Source organism: Myodes glareolus, chromosome 9, assembly GCF_982192425.1.
Source record: "Myodes glareolus chromosome 9, mMyoGla1.1, whole genome shotgun sequence".
In the NCBI taxonomy this organism is placed as follows: domain Eukaryota; kingdom Metazoa; phylum Chordata; class Mammalia; order Rodentia; family Cricetidae; genus Myodes; species Myodes glareolus.
The window spans coordinates 8,810,186-8,825,637 of NC_142034.1; the positions used below are offsets into that span (position 1 = coordinate 8,810,186).

Below are 15,452 nucleotides of genomic sequence, written 5' to 3' on the forward strand. Positions count from 1 at the left end.
AGCCTCACCCAGCTCCCGCGCCATTCCCACTGTGGGTTTATCTCTCCAGCTGTTTTCTTTTCAGATCTGGAGTTCAAAAGAACAACAAACCTAGGTGTGGCAGCCGCAGGAAACAAAGCTGGCAGGCTGGATCCTGTCCGCTCAGCCACAGGCCTGCAGGGCACTGCTTACCTCTCCCTACTGGGTCCCAGGAGGAGAACATTCCTGTTCTGGTTCTGTGGTCCTCAAAGGCCCGTACGTCCCGGAAACAGTGGTTCCAAGAGAGGCCAGGCCAGTTCAGGACCCAGCAAGAGGAGGGGACAGCCTAGTTCAATTAGAGTTTTAAAAATGTTCCTAAGAAAGCCAATTCAGATGTCCTCAGCCTGCAGGGCAGGACTGACATCATAATAATAAAACAACGTCTGCATGCAGATTTCATTTTCAAAGCACTTTGGGGTGGTTGGGAAGGGGAGGCTCTGGGGTGGCCCAGCAGATTCCTAGCTGGGAGGTCACCCCCTCCACCCCTCACAACCAGCCTTGGGTTGGTTCCACCCGCCAGCCAGCCGAGTTTACTGTTGTGATTGCCTGCAGGGTAAACAAAGGGCCCTTCATGCAACTATTTCCGATTCTTCTGGCCTTCATTCCTTTAGAGCTCTTCCAGGGAGAGAGCACACTTGGGGCTCGTCATTCAGCCTGGAAAAGAGGCTCAGAGGGCCTTGTGAGAGGGAAAGTGACTGGGACCTAATGGGGAAAGCGTTCCTCTGTCCCACGCCACACCCCACCCGAGGCTCAGGCAGTCGATGGCACTTCTGTAGTAGGTTAGCGCCAGCATCTCCCTTGCTCACCTGTGGCTGTGTCCCCACAGGCACAATGGGAGCCTTAGTTTGGCTATGTTTGGCGATACACAGATAAACAGGTGTGAGTCTGCCAATCCCTCCCCACCTGAGGATGGGGGTTGTGGGAACAGTGTGGGGGCGTCGGGCCCTGGGGGGTGCTTGCACCTGCTTGGGTAGGAGGGCTGAGACAGCTGTCAACCCAGTTAGAGAGTCATATGCAGTCACCTAGCCACTGGCACCCTGAATGAAGAGGTGACCTGGGGGAGAGGCCCGGGGCAAGCATCAGCTAGGGCCTGGCCCCTTAAGTGTTGATGGATTATATAGGAGCCACCTGTAGGGGCTCTAGCTTGGAGCGATCCCAGTGAGAGACTTAAGATGGAGGAGGTCATCGCAGGGCTGGAAGGGTTCACGTTCGCGTTCGAGCAGGATGTGGAATTGCAGAAGGGGACTGGGCTCCTGCCTTTCCAGGGCATGGACAGTGAGTGGCAATGGCCTGGTTCCCCTGCCCAGGTCCTTGAAGCTGTCCTCCCTGACTTCCTTCCGTCTGTCCGATAGGGCTTCTGGGTGGTTCACTGTCCAGGATAGAAAGACAGATTTCAGAACTTCTCCCTGGCCTCCAGGGCTCCCTGGCTGCCCCCAAAGACTTACAGCTCCTGTCTCAGAGATATCCTGAGTTTAAGTGGCATTTAAAGGCTGACTCTGGAAGGCCGGGGTGGGGTGGGGAAAGGGCTTAGGAAGAGGGTACATTCGATTCCCAGTCACCACAGCAGGGAACAAATTACAGCTGTTTCGGGTGGCAGGAACCGTAGCCAGCATGAGGCTGAGACAGGAGGATTGCTATGAGTTTCAGGCCAACCCGAACTGCAGAGTCGAACCTCGTGTCATAAGGAAACAAGGGAACAACACTGGAAAGGAAAAAACCAAAGTTGGTAGCCAGAAAGAACACTCGGGGGCTCACACAGATCCAAGCCGGTAGGAGGCTTAGGTGGGACTTGCTGAAAAGGAACTTGGGGTGCCCTGGCAGGGAGCTTAGCTCTGGGGAAGCTACCTTCTCCTGTTTTCTTCTCTAGAGTCCAGCTCAGCTGTATGCAACTTCTTCGCTAAAGGGCTCTGTGAGAAAGGTGAGTGGCCAGCCTAGGCTGGGCAGGAACGGCTGCGTGGACCTTGCTGGGTTCGGCAGGGGCCTAAGAGAGAGTGTGAGATTTGTACCTGGGATAGGACAGGATTCAGCCTCACGAGGAGAGCAGTGGCCTGGAGGTGGCCCACCCCCTGGCATTTGGACCAGGGCTACCCCATTCCCTTCCTTAAAAATTTTTCTTTAATTAGGCGTACCTGTGTGTGGTTATACAAACATAAACACGTGTGTCCTTGGAAACCAGAGGTGTTGGATCTGTCTGGAACAATAGTTACAGGTGTTTGTGAACTGCCGGCCGTGGGTGCTGGAAACCAAACTCAGGGCCAGTGTTCTTAGCCACTCTCTATCAGCTCTCTCCAGCCCCAAACTCTCTTCTTGATGGAGGTAGCGGTGTGTCAGGCTTTTTAGCTGTGTTCTCAGGCCTCTGTCTGCCTTAGTCTAACCCATCCTCTTCCCAACCAGGCCTCCCCACCTTGAATCAACATGGAAACTAGTGAGATCATCCGGGCTATTTCTTTTGCTCTTAGGTAGCCTCTGGAGTGGCAGCTACTGCTTGCTGTCCAAGGATCTCCCTCTCAAATCCCTCCCCCAGAAGTAGCCTGACTTACTCCCAGGCCTCTGACCTTCTCTTCTGAATTGTGTGTCATTTTGAGGTTTCTCCAATAGAGATATACAGTTGCCAAAATACCTTACCCCTAACAGCTGGATTTCCCATTCCTCCCCAAAGCCTACCTATAGATCCAGGTGAAGAGGTTCTTTAGGGGCATGCCTAGGGGACCCTTATTCTTCTGTTCCTAAAATCCAGGAGGTGGGAGGTCAGGTAAGGAGGACCCTGAGCCTGTTTGTCCACTTTTGGATGGTTGGATGGGAAGGGAAAGGAGCTTATTGGTCATTCAGGGCTCTGGGCAACTGGAACTTTCCAGGTCCATTACAGACCAAGTCTCCGAGGACTCATCAGACTCAAAGAGATGGCTTCTTTCTTGCAAACAAAGCAAGTTGCTATTTTTTAAAAATATTTATTTATTATGTATACAATATTCTGTCTATGTGTATGCCTGCATGCCAGAAGAGGGCACCAGACCCCATTACAGATGGTTGTGAGCCACCATGTGGTTACTGGGAATTGAACTCAGGACCTTTGGAAGAGCAGGCAATACTCTTAACCTCTGAGCCATCTCTCCAGTCCCAAAGCAAGTTGCTATTGAGGAAGGTCATAGCACTAGGGATGTGCATGGGGAAGGGGGAGGGGGCACTAGAGGGCACTCTGGTCAGGCATGACACAGGTCCTGTTTAGACACAGCCCTCCCTTCTGCTGGCAGTATCTCCTGAATAAAGACACTGAGGTGGTCAGACCTAACTTTTCTAGTACCTGCCCATTGTAAGAATCACCTATTTCTTAGCTACCTTCTTCTTCTTCTTCTTCTTCTTCTTCTTCTTCTTCTTCTTCTTCTTCTTCTTCTTCTTCTTCTTCTTCTTCTTCTTCTTTTTAGAGACATGGTTTCTCTAGCTTTGGAGCCTGTTCTAGAACCCATTCTTTAGACTAGGCTGGCCTCGAACTCACAAAGATCTGCCTGTCTCTGCCTCCCAAGTGCTGGGATTAAAGGCGTGTGCCACCATCACTAGGAAGGCTGCATTGTTCTTTCTTTCTTTTTTTTCTTTTTCTTTTTGTTTTGTTCTGTTTTCCGAGACAAGATTTCTCTGTAGCTTTGGAACCTGTCCTGGAACTAGCTCTTGTAGACCAGGCTAGCCTCGAACTCACAGAGATCAGCCTGCCTCTGCCTCCCGAGTGCTGGTATTAAAGACGTGTGCCACCACCGCCTGGTGGCTGCATTGTTCTTAACATTTGAAGTCATGAATGCATGCTGAGCAGATGCTCTGTGGGTAGCCTAACATACATTAGGCCTGTGATCCCTAGCATGCATGCATAAACTGAGCATGCCTGTAATCTCAGCACTCAAGAATTGGGGGCGGGGGCAGAAGGATCAGAAATCCAAGGTCATTCTTGGCAAGATAGTAATTTGAGCCCAGCCTGGCCTACATGAGACCCTATTTCAAAACATAAGAGAGATAAGATGATTCAGCAGGCAAAGGCATTTACTTCTCTCGCAGTTCCCAGCAACCACCTGGCAGCTGACAACAATCTGTATTGCGGTTCTAGGGGATCAGATGCCTCTTCTGACCTCTGAAGGCTCCTGCACACACAATGTGCACACACACACACACACACACACACACTCAGGCATACACACAAACACATACAAATAAAAACAAGAAACAAATCCAAAACATTACCCCACTGCAAAAGTCATGAACTCAACAAGCCCTTACAGTATGCCAAGAGCTGGGCTGTCTTTGGTTGTGGGGTGAAGCAACTGCTCTCTTATGGGTAAGCCATCCTGGAGCTTCTTGGGGTTTGACTCTGGGAGAGAAGCCCGCTGTCTCATAAGAAAGCCTCTTGCCCAGTGTGGTACTCTGACCCCTGTCCCAGCCCTTCTGAGCTTGTGTCCAGATCATGGACACAGATGACTTAGGTGGCCAGTGGCGGTGTCATAGGCCCTGGGGAGTTCCTCCAGGCTGGTCAGGTGAGGCCTACAGCAGATGCCATGTTCTGCAGGGATGCTGTGCCCGCTTCGGCACGAGAAGGGCAAGAAGATGGTGGTGTGCAAACACTGGCTTCGAGGGCTCTGCCGAAAGGCTGACAGCTGTAAATTCCTACACCAGTATGACATCACCAGGATGCCGGTTTGCTACTTCCACTCAAAGTTCGGTAATGCCCTGCCTGGTCTGTGGGGGTGATGGGGAGTGTCGAAAGTTTGGTAATGCCCTGCCTGGTCTGTGGGGGTGATGGGGAAGGTCGAAGAGGCCCGGAAGCCCAGCCTTGTCTGTCCGAGCCCAAGCTGCCTGCTTCTCTGAATCCTAAGAAATCGAACCAAGGCTGGGCCCAGTGCAACGCACCTCTAATCTCAGCACTAGGGAGGCTGGGGCAGGAGATTCAGGAATTCATGGCCAGTCTCAGATACAGAGAAGTTCAAGGGTAGCCTGGACTGCACGAGCCTTTGTCTAAAAGCAACAACAGCAACAAAACAATACGAAGTAGGGTCAGTTGTGGTGGGGTACTCCTTTCATCCCAGCAGGCAGAGGCAGGCAGATCTCTGAGTTCAAAGTCATCATCGTAAGCTTCAGGCCAGCCAGGGCTACACAATGAAACTGTCTCAAAAATAAGCCAATAGGGGGCTGGGGAGGTGGTTCTGGGATTAAAAGCATTTACTGCATTTCTAGAGGACCTGGATTTGATTCCCAGAACCCACTCGGCGGCTCCCAGTCCCCTAGAACTCCAGTTCCAGGGCATCTGATGCCCTCTTCTGGTGCTCTCAGGTTCCAGGCACACACATGCTGCACATACACACATGCAGACAGGCAAAACCACCCATACACATAAAATAAAAAGAAACAAACCTTTAAGAAACAAATAAAAAATAAAAATAAATAAAAGCTGCAGAGCCAAATCTGCCATCGGTTAGTCTCAGCGTGGCTGTCACCTCCAAGGGAAAATAATGTTGTTTTCCACTCCAGGCATGGCTAACCCACACCCAGAGACGGTCAGGAACAGCCCTGAATGATCTACTTCTCAGTCCCTACGGGACCAGTCAGGCCTTCCCACATGAGATGTATTTGGTAGCTGCACTCAGAATGGTCACCAGAACCCAGGAGACACCGCCACCCCCACCCCCCCGACTTCTTCCTGTTCTGCTATTTCTAACTTTTATTTTAGATGAAAATGTCATCTTACCTCCCAAAGCGGAAAGCCTGCATCACTTGATGGAAAGAGAAGGTCACTGTGTATATAAAGCCACGAAGTTCAGAAGTCTGGTCCCTAAAATTATCTTGTGTGGTCAGGTCTGCTCCAGACTCCCTTGGGGCCTCAAGTCCTTCTTGGTCATCCCAGGCGCTATTTAGGGCAGCCACAGTCACCTGTCCACTCACCAAAAGATGGAGCCCATGAATGTTTACCTTCCCAGAGTCAAGTCTACATATTGGTGTTTGATTAGTTCCGGTGTGGCTGGGATTATCTAGTCCACTGGTTTCTAAACTGAGGGGTTGGAGGAGGGAGGGGAAGAAGAGTGGGAAGGAGGGAGCATGTTGGATCTTGGAGCCCACCCCTCATTCAGGAGACCGCAAGGCCACACTCCTTGCAGGTAGCCAGTTTCATTAGTGCTGATGGGAAGGGTCCAGGGTACCTTGAAGCTGGCACAGTCTCTCTGGGTTGTGTGTGTGTGGGGAAGGCAGGCAGGGAAAGTTCATCCCATTCTTCCAGTCCAGCATTCCAGACTGCCTGCTCCAGAGAGCCAAGTCCTGTGGCAGTTCATGAGGGCTGCCAGAATATCGTTCTAAAATAGAAGGATAAAGTTTATCTGGAGACTGGTCCCTGAAGCTACCGCCTGAAGCATTTCACTTAGAACTGTCCCTTTACTCTCTCAATCTGGTGATCAGATGTGGTACTGGGCCATGTTTGCCTACAAGTAATTTAGGGCAGCTGTGTAAACTCATGATTATATGTAAGCCAAGGTTTTGCTTTTTTTTTCTTTTTTAAGATTTATTTATTATGTATACAGTGTTCTGCCTGCATGCATCCCTATACACCAGAAGAGGGCACCAGATCTCATTACAGATGGTTGTGAGCCACCATGTGGTTGCTGGGAATTGAACTCAGGACCTCTGGAAGAGCAGTCAGTGTTCTTAACCGCGGAGCCATCTCTCCAGTCCAAGGTTTTGCTCTTAACAGTGAGTGAATATCTCTAGTATTACACAAATAATTGTATAAGTATATACTAGATGTGGTGGTACATGCTTTTAATTCCAGAACTCAAGAGGCAGAGAGAAACTCTGTGAGTTCTAGGCCAACCTGGTCTATTATATAGAATTTCAGACCATCCAGACTTACATAGCAAGCCTGGTTTAATATATATATATTTATATATATTAAATTATATATATATACATACATACATATATATATATATATATATATATATAGAGAGAGAGAGAGAGAGAGAGAGAGAGAGAGAGAGAGAGGTGCTACCATGGGCTTCAGCAGTGTCTTTATTTAAAAAACAAAAACAAATAAACAATACCTGGCATTCCTTTAAATGATGGCACATTCCTCTAAACCCAGCACTTAAGGGGACAGAGGCAGGTAGATCTCTGTGAGTTCAAAGCCATGTTGGTCTACAGAGTAAATTCCTGGACAACCAGGGCTACACAGAGAAACCCTGTCTCAAAAAGCCAAAACAAACCAAACCCAAAAAAACCAAAAAACCAAAACCAAACCCCTGCTGGATCAGCAAGTACTGCAGAGAGAACACGAGACGTAGACTGACTGGAAGGGGCTGTGATGTAACACTGTGAAGCCATCCTCGCGGTGGCCCAAGATTTTGCCGGAATGACACTGTTTTGGGGTCAGTAATGCCTTGTTCATGGTCTGTAACTAAGCCTAAGAAACTCGCACGCGTGCACACACATACACGCACTCACACACTCACTCACTTACTCACTTGTTGTGTTGATGCTTGGGAGCCGGAAAGAACATTTAGAGACAGGATGGCCAACGCTGGAAAGGAGTATGAGCAGGTACTAAAGAGAGTGGAGGCTGGAGTGTTGCTGCCACCTGCTGGCTAGGAGCAGATATAGCAACGTGCAGCAGCCCAAGCGTTTTGAGTCCTAAAGAGGCTTAAACCCAGGGGATAACACTCTACCAAGTTGGCTAAGGATGTGTCACCAAATGCTTTTGGTGTGAGGAAGCTGGGCGAACATATGAGGCACTTGCTTCTCCCTGAACGCTGGCATTCGCGTTTGTGAAATGGAAGGGCTGGGAAGGAATGACCAATGCTTAGGAATCAAGAGACCTCTTCCTCGGGTGAAGCATCATCTTGGAGAAGAGCCCTGCCTGTAATAAGATAACTCTCTGGCAGACCGTACGAAGACCCTGTTCACTCCAAAGGACACAGTTGTAGGTTTTGGGGAGTGGGGGGAGAGCAGAAACGTTCACAGGTTCTCCTGAGAAAGTCAACAGAATGGGTCATAATCTCTCTCCTTCAGATCTGCCTAAGGGAAACCTAAGAGCCACAGCCTGTGCCTACAAAGCTGTCTCCTTGTGAGAATGCAGTAGAATAAGACGTGGTTTACTGCACAGATAGCACCGCCTAGGCTCACGGCTAAGGGGTGGGCCCTCGGAAAGGGGCCCCACTGGGCCCAACCAGAAGCTCTGCTCTGTCCTTGGTATTTCTTCCAAAACACCCCCGCCCCTCCTTGGACTCTGGGAATAGTGGAGAAGAACTTCCTCTTCCAGTGGCAGAGGTCTTCCAAAGATGATGGACACACAGAAGACGGGCCAGTGGGTTCCATGGGAGGGAGGACCGAGGTAAGCCAGGTCGGGGATGCAGGAGTGGTCCAAAGCGTGGACCTGTTTATATACAGAGTACAACGGGTTTTTCAGGTAACTGCAGCAACAAAGACTGCTTCTTCCTCCATGTGCAGCCAAGTCCCAAGCCCCAGAACTGCCCTTGGTATGACCAAGGATTCTGCAAGGATGGTGAGAGCCTGGCAGACAGGGATGGGATGCACAGAGGGACGAGGGTGACCCAGACGGGGATACTCAGTAGGCAAGGAGCTCCCCACGAGGGCTTGTGCCATCTACAGGCCCCAGGGGGAAGGCTTTCTGAATTTGTCTGAGGCTTGCACGACAGTGGAGAAATCTCCCGAGACACTGGGGAATGCAGCCTGGTGTCGGGCACAAGGGCTTCCCAGGAGGGCTGGGGATTCACAGCCTACCCTTCTCAGTGGGTGAATGTGGGACCTTGGCTGAGAAGCCTAGCAGGCTAGTGATAGACACAGCTCCCATGTGCTGAAGGCCACTTAAGTTCTACCCTTTGCCCTGCTCCCAGCCAAGCATAGAAGGTAGGGTCCCCGTGGGTCCCCAGGACTTATGATCATGTGTCTTCCAGTGTGATAGGGAAAGATGGCTTGAGCAAGCTCTCGCCTTTTTGGGGCTGAGGGAAGGTAAAGAAAGGGATGGAATCCCGGGTAGCATGATCCACGCCTGCTTTACCCCTGAACCACATGCCCAGCCCTTCCGGGAATCAAGGTTTCTACCCCTGTCTCCTGGCTTCAGGCACATCCATGGCCGGAAGGCTTATGCACCCTCTTCCCAACGGAAAGCCTACCGCAGCCCACGCTCTTCCTCATGAACTATTTCATGTTTATTCCCTCCTCGGGAAGGAAGGCTCTCGTGGCCATTTGCTCTTTGTCTCCTAGGTCCCTGGTGTAAATACCGCCATGTCCATCAAGTCCTGTGTCTCAACTACTTCACGGGTTTCTGCCCCAGGGGACCTAAGTGCCAATTTGGACAGTAAGTATGATTCTTCCCGATTCACTGGAGCGCTGGACCCTACCGCCTGGGTCTAGACCATTCCGGTCTTTCCTTAGTGGGAGATTATGCAGCTAGTATATCCCTAGTGATTTCCATCTCTTTTATTTTATTTTTATTTTTTGAACATTTATTTTATTTTATGAACATTAGTGTTTTGCCTGCATATATGTCTGTGTGAGGGTGTCAGGTCCCCTGGAACTGGAGTTACAGACAGTGAGCTGCCATGTGGGTGCTGGGAATTGAACCCAGGTCCTCTGGAAGAGCTGTCAGTGCTCTTAACCGCTGAGGCACTTCTCCAACCCCATCTACCTAGTGATTTTCATTGCAGTGTTTTCCTCACCCTGGAGGTCTGGGTCTGTTGGCTGGGTGGACTCCAGTCCTCTCTCTTAACACTTACTCACAATGGGACAGGCGTGTACCTCTCTCGAAGGCTGTTCTAGAAATGAGTGGAAACATTCCCAGTCACTTCCTGAGTCCTCAGAACCACTGTGCAGGGCTGAGGGCGAGGACTCCTTCCCTGGGGGGCCCTGGAATGGGAAGTCTGCAGCGAGCTAATGAGCGGGGCTAGAAGGCTAGAGCTGACTCTAACACACACATTCTCTCTCCCTTGCCATCCCGTTCCACCCTCCCTCAGTCCCAAGATGAGCCCAGTACTGCACCCCAGTAATGTGAAGGTAAGTGTAGCACTTGGGGTGCCCACATAGTGTTTCCCTCTTTTGGCCTCCATACCTGTCTGGGTTTCCTGGCACTGTGTTGTTCTCAGGAGACCCCACTCTTTCGAGTCCAGTCCTGTAAAAGGCACATGGGGACCTGTGTATGGGGCACCTTGCTGAAATAACCAGGCTAGCTAAGGATAAAACAATTATATTCTATTTATTATAAGGAGAAAACTCAAGAAACAGGAAACGAGAAATCCAAGTATAGCAATGTCCTGCGGGAAAAGGCTCAGAGAGCATGCACACGGAGGTGCACACGGTTTACCCTGGGTCGCAACACCTGCATACAGTCCTCTGTCATTTCTGCACCCCTCCATAGGACCCCTCCATAATCACCCCGAGGCCTTCCTTTTCTCTAGCTGGGTAGCACGGGGATGGCTTCTTTCCTTTGCTTGTTGTTATATTTTTTATTATTTATTTACTTTGTGTATGTATGTGGGTATGTGCACGCCACAGTGAGTGTGTGGAAGTCAGAGGACAACAACCGGGCGCCATTGGTCTTCTCCTGCCACCTGAGTCCCGAGGGCAGAGCTCAGGCCTTCAGGCTTGGCAGCAGGCACTTTTACCCACTCAGCCATCTTGCCACTGACAAAACCCCAGGACTTCCAGTCCAAAGTCAGCTTTCTGAATGAAGACTAGGGTGATTCATAAATTTCCCTGGTTCCTAGGGAGATCCATTATTATCCCCATTGTTACCAGGCATCAGTGAGAACTCACGCCAAGGGTCAGCACACTGCTGTCTTCAGGCAGTGTCCGGCTCATCATACGTCCCCACCCCTACTTCAGTGCTGGAAACTGGATCCAGAGTCCTAGGTGGCCAGGCCAGTGTTCTGTTGCTGAGCAGCAACTAACATCCCCAGGCTCCTAATGCGTGACTCCCTGCTCCTTCCCTCCCACTTTCTTTCTTTTGAGGTTTTTTTTTTTGTTGTTGTTTGTTTGTTTTCAAGATTTATTTATTTATTATGTATACAACATTCCTTTCATGTATGCTTGCATGCCAGAAGAGGGCACCAGATCTCATGGTGCCCATAGCAACCATGTGGTTGCTAGGAATTGAACTCAGGACCTCTGGAAGAGCAGTCAGTGCTCTCAACGTCTGAGTCATCTCTCCAGCCCCTATTGTTGTTGTTGTTTCTAAGACAGGGTCTCACTATTTAGCTCTGATTGAGGTCTGGCTGGCCTGGGACTTCTTGTGTAAACCAGGCTGGTCTCACATTCAGAGATCCACCTGCCTCTGCCGCCCCAGTGCTGGGACTAAAGGCGTGCGTCATCACTCCTGAATAGTGGCTTTTTCTGTGAGGAGAGAGATGAGGATGGGTTTTAAGCGGCTGTGGGAAGGGCTGGAGAGATAGTTCAGTGGTTCAGAGTAGGCGCTGCTCTGACAGAGGACCCCAGTTTAGTTGCCAGCACCCAGGGAAGCTGACTCTTCCAGCTTCTCTGGGCACCAGCACCCACTTGCGCAAACCTACACATATGTACATCCTTAATCAAAACTCAGAAGGTTGAAGGGAAATGAGAAGACTATTTTGTGTTGTGGAATAATCTTTCCAGGGCTCGTAGCCACCTTACTGGACCGGCATCGCCTCTTTCACCACCTGCACCTTGCCTCTATGGTTTGAATGTGCTAGGATCACCAACTCAGCTCCAGGCTGGATGTCCTCAGGACAGTAGTGCCAGGCTGGTGCTTAGGGGGAGGTCTCAAGCATCCTCACGGGACTAGATCCTGATGAAAGTGGTTGTTATGAGCCAAGTTGGGCTTTCCCGACTTCCTTGCTCACCAGACTTCTGCATGCACCTGCTCCCTCTTCACTTGGTACAGCACAAGGACCCGCCCAGGAGCCGAGTAGACACTGCTTACAGGTCTTAGCCCTCAACCTCCAGAATGTGAGATCAGCAAACCTCTTGTCTTTTTTTTTTTTTTTTAAAAAAAGAGGGGAATGTTGTGTTGTGTGATATTTGTTTGCACTGACACTCCAAAGGCAGTGTTGGATAAAAGTGTTGATAACACTGAGGAGGTGGAGGCAGAAGGTTCAGGTTCAAGGCCACCCTTGGCTACATCTAGAATTTGAGGCTAGCCAGAGTCACATGGGACACTGTCTCAAAAATAAAGTATGTGTGTGTGTGTGTGTGTGTGTGTGTGTGTGTGTGTGAGAGAGAGAGAGAGAGAGAGAGAGAGAGGAGAGAGAGAGAGAGAGAATATACTTAAATCATGTCATAAAATTCTTGAAGAACTAATTTACAAAATACATTGGGAACAGCAAAACAAATCAATGCCAGCGCCCCCATCCCAAAGCAATCTCTCATGTCAAAATATAAAAACCAGACCCCCAAACTTCAGAACCTGGGTATTTGGGTGACCGTGTCTACACCGGGAGTCTCTGCAGCACGGGTACCTCCTGGCCCTCTCTATCTGCAGCTTGTCAACCAGCCCAGGGATGGAACAGCTCCAGCTTCCTTTGGCAACACTCTAGCAGCCCCTTCCCTGGCGAGGTTCATGGTCTACCAGAAGAGGGGGGCCCTGCCTCCTGCCTGCGGCTCAAGCGTCCCACATGCCCCATAGGTAAGTGAAGGAACCCATAGGGCAGGGAAAGCGCTTCGGTCTCCTGAGGGCTGCAGGGGGAAGGGCTGAGCATCTAGCTGGAGACCCTGACTCCATGTTTGCAGCAGATGAGGATGCCACGTTGGGGTTCAGGAATGTGAATGGCGAGAACCGAGGGTCTGGTGGGAAGGCGCATGCCTGTAATCCCAATGCACCAGGCAGTCTGGAGGACTGCACCACGTCCGAGGCTCATTTAATCTACCTAGCGAGCTCCAGGCCAGACAGGCTGTGTGCGGAGTGAGTCCCTGCTGAAAAGAAAACTGAACTGCTGGGTGTGGTGGTGTATACCTTTGGTTCCAGCACTCCGGAGGCAGATGCAGGTGGCTCTCTGTGAGTTGGAGGTCAGCCTGGTCTACAGAGTGAGTGAGTTCCAGGTAAACTAGGGCTGCATAGTAAGATCTTGTCTCAAGATAAATAAGCAAAATATAAAAAATAAACAATGCCTTTATGAGGTAGATTACCATCAGCACTGGACTGTACTGTTTTTTTCTTTTTAACCAAACAAATGATCAGGTGTCACACACCTTTAATCCCAGCACTCAGGAGGCAGAGGCAGGTGGATCTCTGTGAGTTCGAGGCCGGCATGGTCTATAGAGTGAGTTCCAGGACAGCCAGGGCTACACAGAGAAACCCTGTCTCGTTAAAAAAAAAAAAAAAATGGAGGCAGGAGGATCAGAAGCTCAAGGTCATCCTTGGCTACCTGGGTAGTCTGGGCTACAGAAGACCTAGTTTCAAAAAGAAAAAAACGTACAGTTATACCTGGATGCTAGGTAAGAGGGCAGAACTCTTTATTTTCTTGGATGTTTGACTTTGAAAAGCAAGAACCACCTTGTCTGCAGGATGGGAGCTAAATGGGAACCTGAAGTCTCTCTTTTGGGTCCAGATTTTGCGATTATTCCCAGGCTGGTCTCAAACTATTGTACTTACCACCTCAACCTTCTGAACAAGACCCCTGTTGAGGCTGGAGCAGCCAATAAGGTTTTTTTTTGTTGTTGTTGTTTGTTTGTTTTGAGACAAGGTTTCTCTGTGTAGCCCTGGTTGTCCTGGAACTCATTCTGTAGTTCCAGACCAGGAACTGTAGGACCAGGCTGGCCTCGAACTCACAGAGATTCCCCCTGCCTCTGCCTCCTGAGTGCTGAGATTAAAGGTGTGTGCCACCACTGCCAGAGCCAATGAATTCTTTTTATTTTTATTATTTTTCAAAAGATTTATTTATTTATTATGTATACAACATTCCTTCCATGTATGCTTGCATGTCAGAAGAGGGCACCGGATCTTTTTATAGATGTCTGTGAGCCACCATCTGGTTGCTGGGAATTGAACTCAGGACCTCTGGAAGAGTAATCAGTACTCTTAACCTCTGAGCCATCTCTCCAGCCCCGAGCCAATGAATTCTTTAGAAAACCAGCCGTGGTTCTCCAGACAAGTGAGGATTTTTCTTTGCAGAATTCCTAAGAAGGTATGACCTTAACTTTCTCTCTTTTCTTCAAAAACCAGGCCACCAATGCCAGTGATGAAGGCTGTACCAGTCGGAGTCACCAAGACCCAGCCTGTAGTACAGGAACTGGAAACCCTTCTAGTAAAGGGGCTCCCTGGCCTCCCCAGGGAATTCTGCACCCAGTGGTCCAGTGAACCCCATCACCCCAGTGAGATACAGGATGCAGAAACAGCCTACAGCATCTGGCCTATTTCCAACTACCCTGCGCATGAACAAGCTGAAAAAAATCAGGGACAAAGGTCGGCTGACTGTGGTGTATCTGTGAACCAGTGGAGGGAGCCAAGTGCACTGAACTCGACCAGGTCAGTCAGTATCCTGTATGCAGCTTCCATGCTCTTGCCGACCACTCTGGGCCAATAGTCTCAAGAGCTCCCGAAAATGGGCAATCTAAACAAACAGTGGCTTTTCAGCTTGGCAGCTGCTTCCCCGTATGGTTTGTTTAACTCTGAGAATATATTCTGTGTCTTACATGAAGCTGGATTAATTCCTTTTTTTCTTTCTGTCTTTTTTTTTTTTTTAAATGCTGTGGCAAAGCAGCCAACTTGGGGTTTATTTTGAGAGGACATAGTCAATCATGGCAGGGAAACCATGGCAGGAGTGTGAACTGGCTGGTCGTGTTGAATCCATTCAAGGAAGCTTAGAAAAAGAAATGATTGGCTTCTTTCTTTTTCAAATTTGGTCTGGAAATCCAGGACATGGAGAGGGTGCTACCCATGTACTGTAGATGCTACATGGATTGCAGAGATTCATGGGTTCATGGCCTGTCTTCTCCACTCAGTGAGCCCTAACACCTCCCCAGACACATCCGGAGGTGTATCTCCTAGGTATGCAGCCTGGCTGACATAGATAGATCAACCCTCCCAGGCGGACTAGGCATTGGTGTATAGAAAAGGCTTATCCTGCCGAGCTAGGGCAGCGACCAGGACGGTCTCCACTATGACAAAGCAAACACAACAATGCCTTTATCCACTGGGAAGAAGGGGGCAGCTAAGAGGACATTTTCAGTACAGAAGGCAGCCTACAGAAGGACTAGGTGGAGCATGGCTACTTGGCCTCCTTCAGTGTGAGTGCTTTGCTGAGGCAATGCATAACACAGGCCCAGGGGACCATTTTCCGTGTTCCCATACCATTTCAAACCACCCTAGGATGCTGTGATAGCTTTTGGCCATGCAGGAAAACTGCCTAACCTCCTCTAGCCTGCTTCCTTAATCTAGAACTCAAGCAGTCACGACATAGGGCTGTCATACAGGTAAAATGACCCAG

The 15,452-nt window shown here is 49.8% G+C and overlaps 1 protein-coding gene across 1 annotated transcript; it reads left to right on the plus strand.

The window, feature by feature from the left end:
* The first annotated feature begins 1,190 nt into the window (after nt 1-1,190).
* Nucleotides 1,191-14,663, plus strand: Cpsf4l (cleavage and polyadenylation specific factor 4 like). Its single transcript, XM_048445668.3, has 8 exons — nt 1,191-1,293; nt 1,886-1,936; nt 4,565-4,717; nt 8,444-8,539; nt 9,262-9,355; nt 10,011-10,050; nt 12,509-12,652; nt 14,189-14,663. Exons 1-7 carry the CDS (start codon nt 1,191-1,193, stop codon nt 12,650-12,652), a joined length of 681 nt encoding a protein of 226 aa, XP_048301625.3. The 3' UTR covers nt 14,189-14,663.
* Nucleotides 14,664-15,452: the final 789 nt, after the last annotated feature.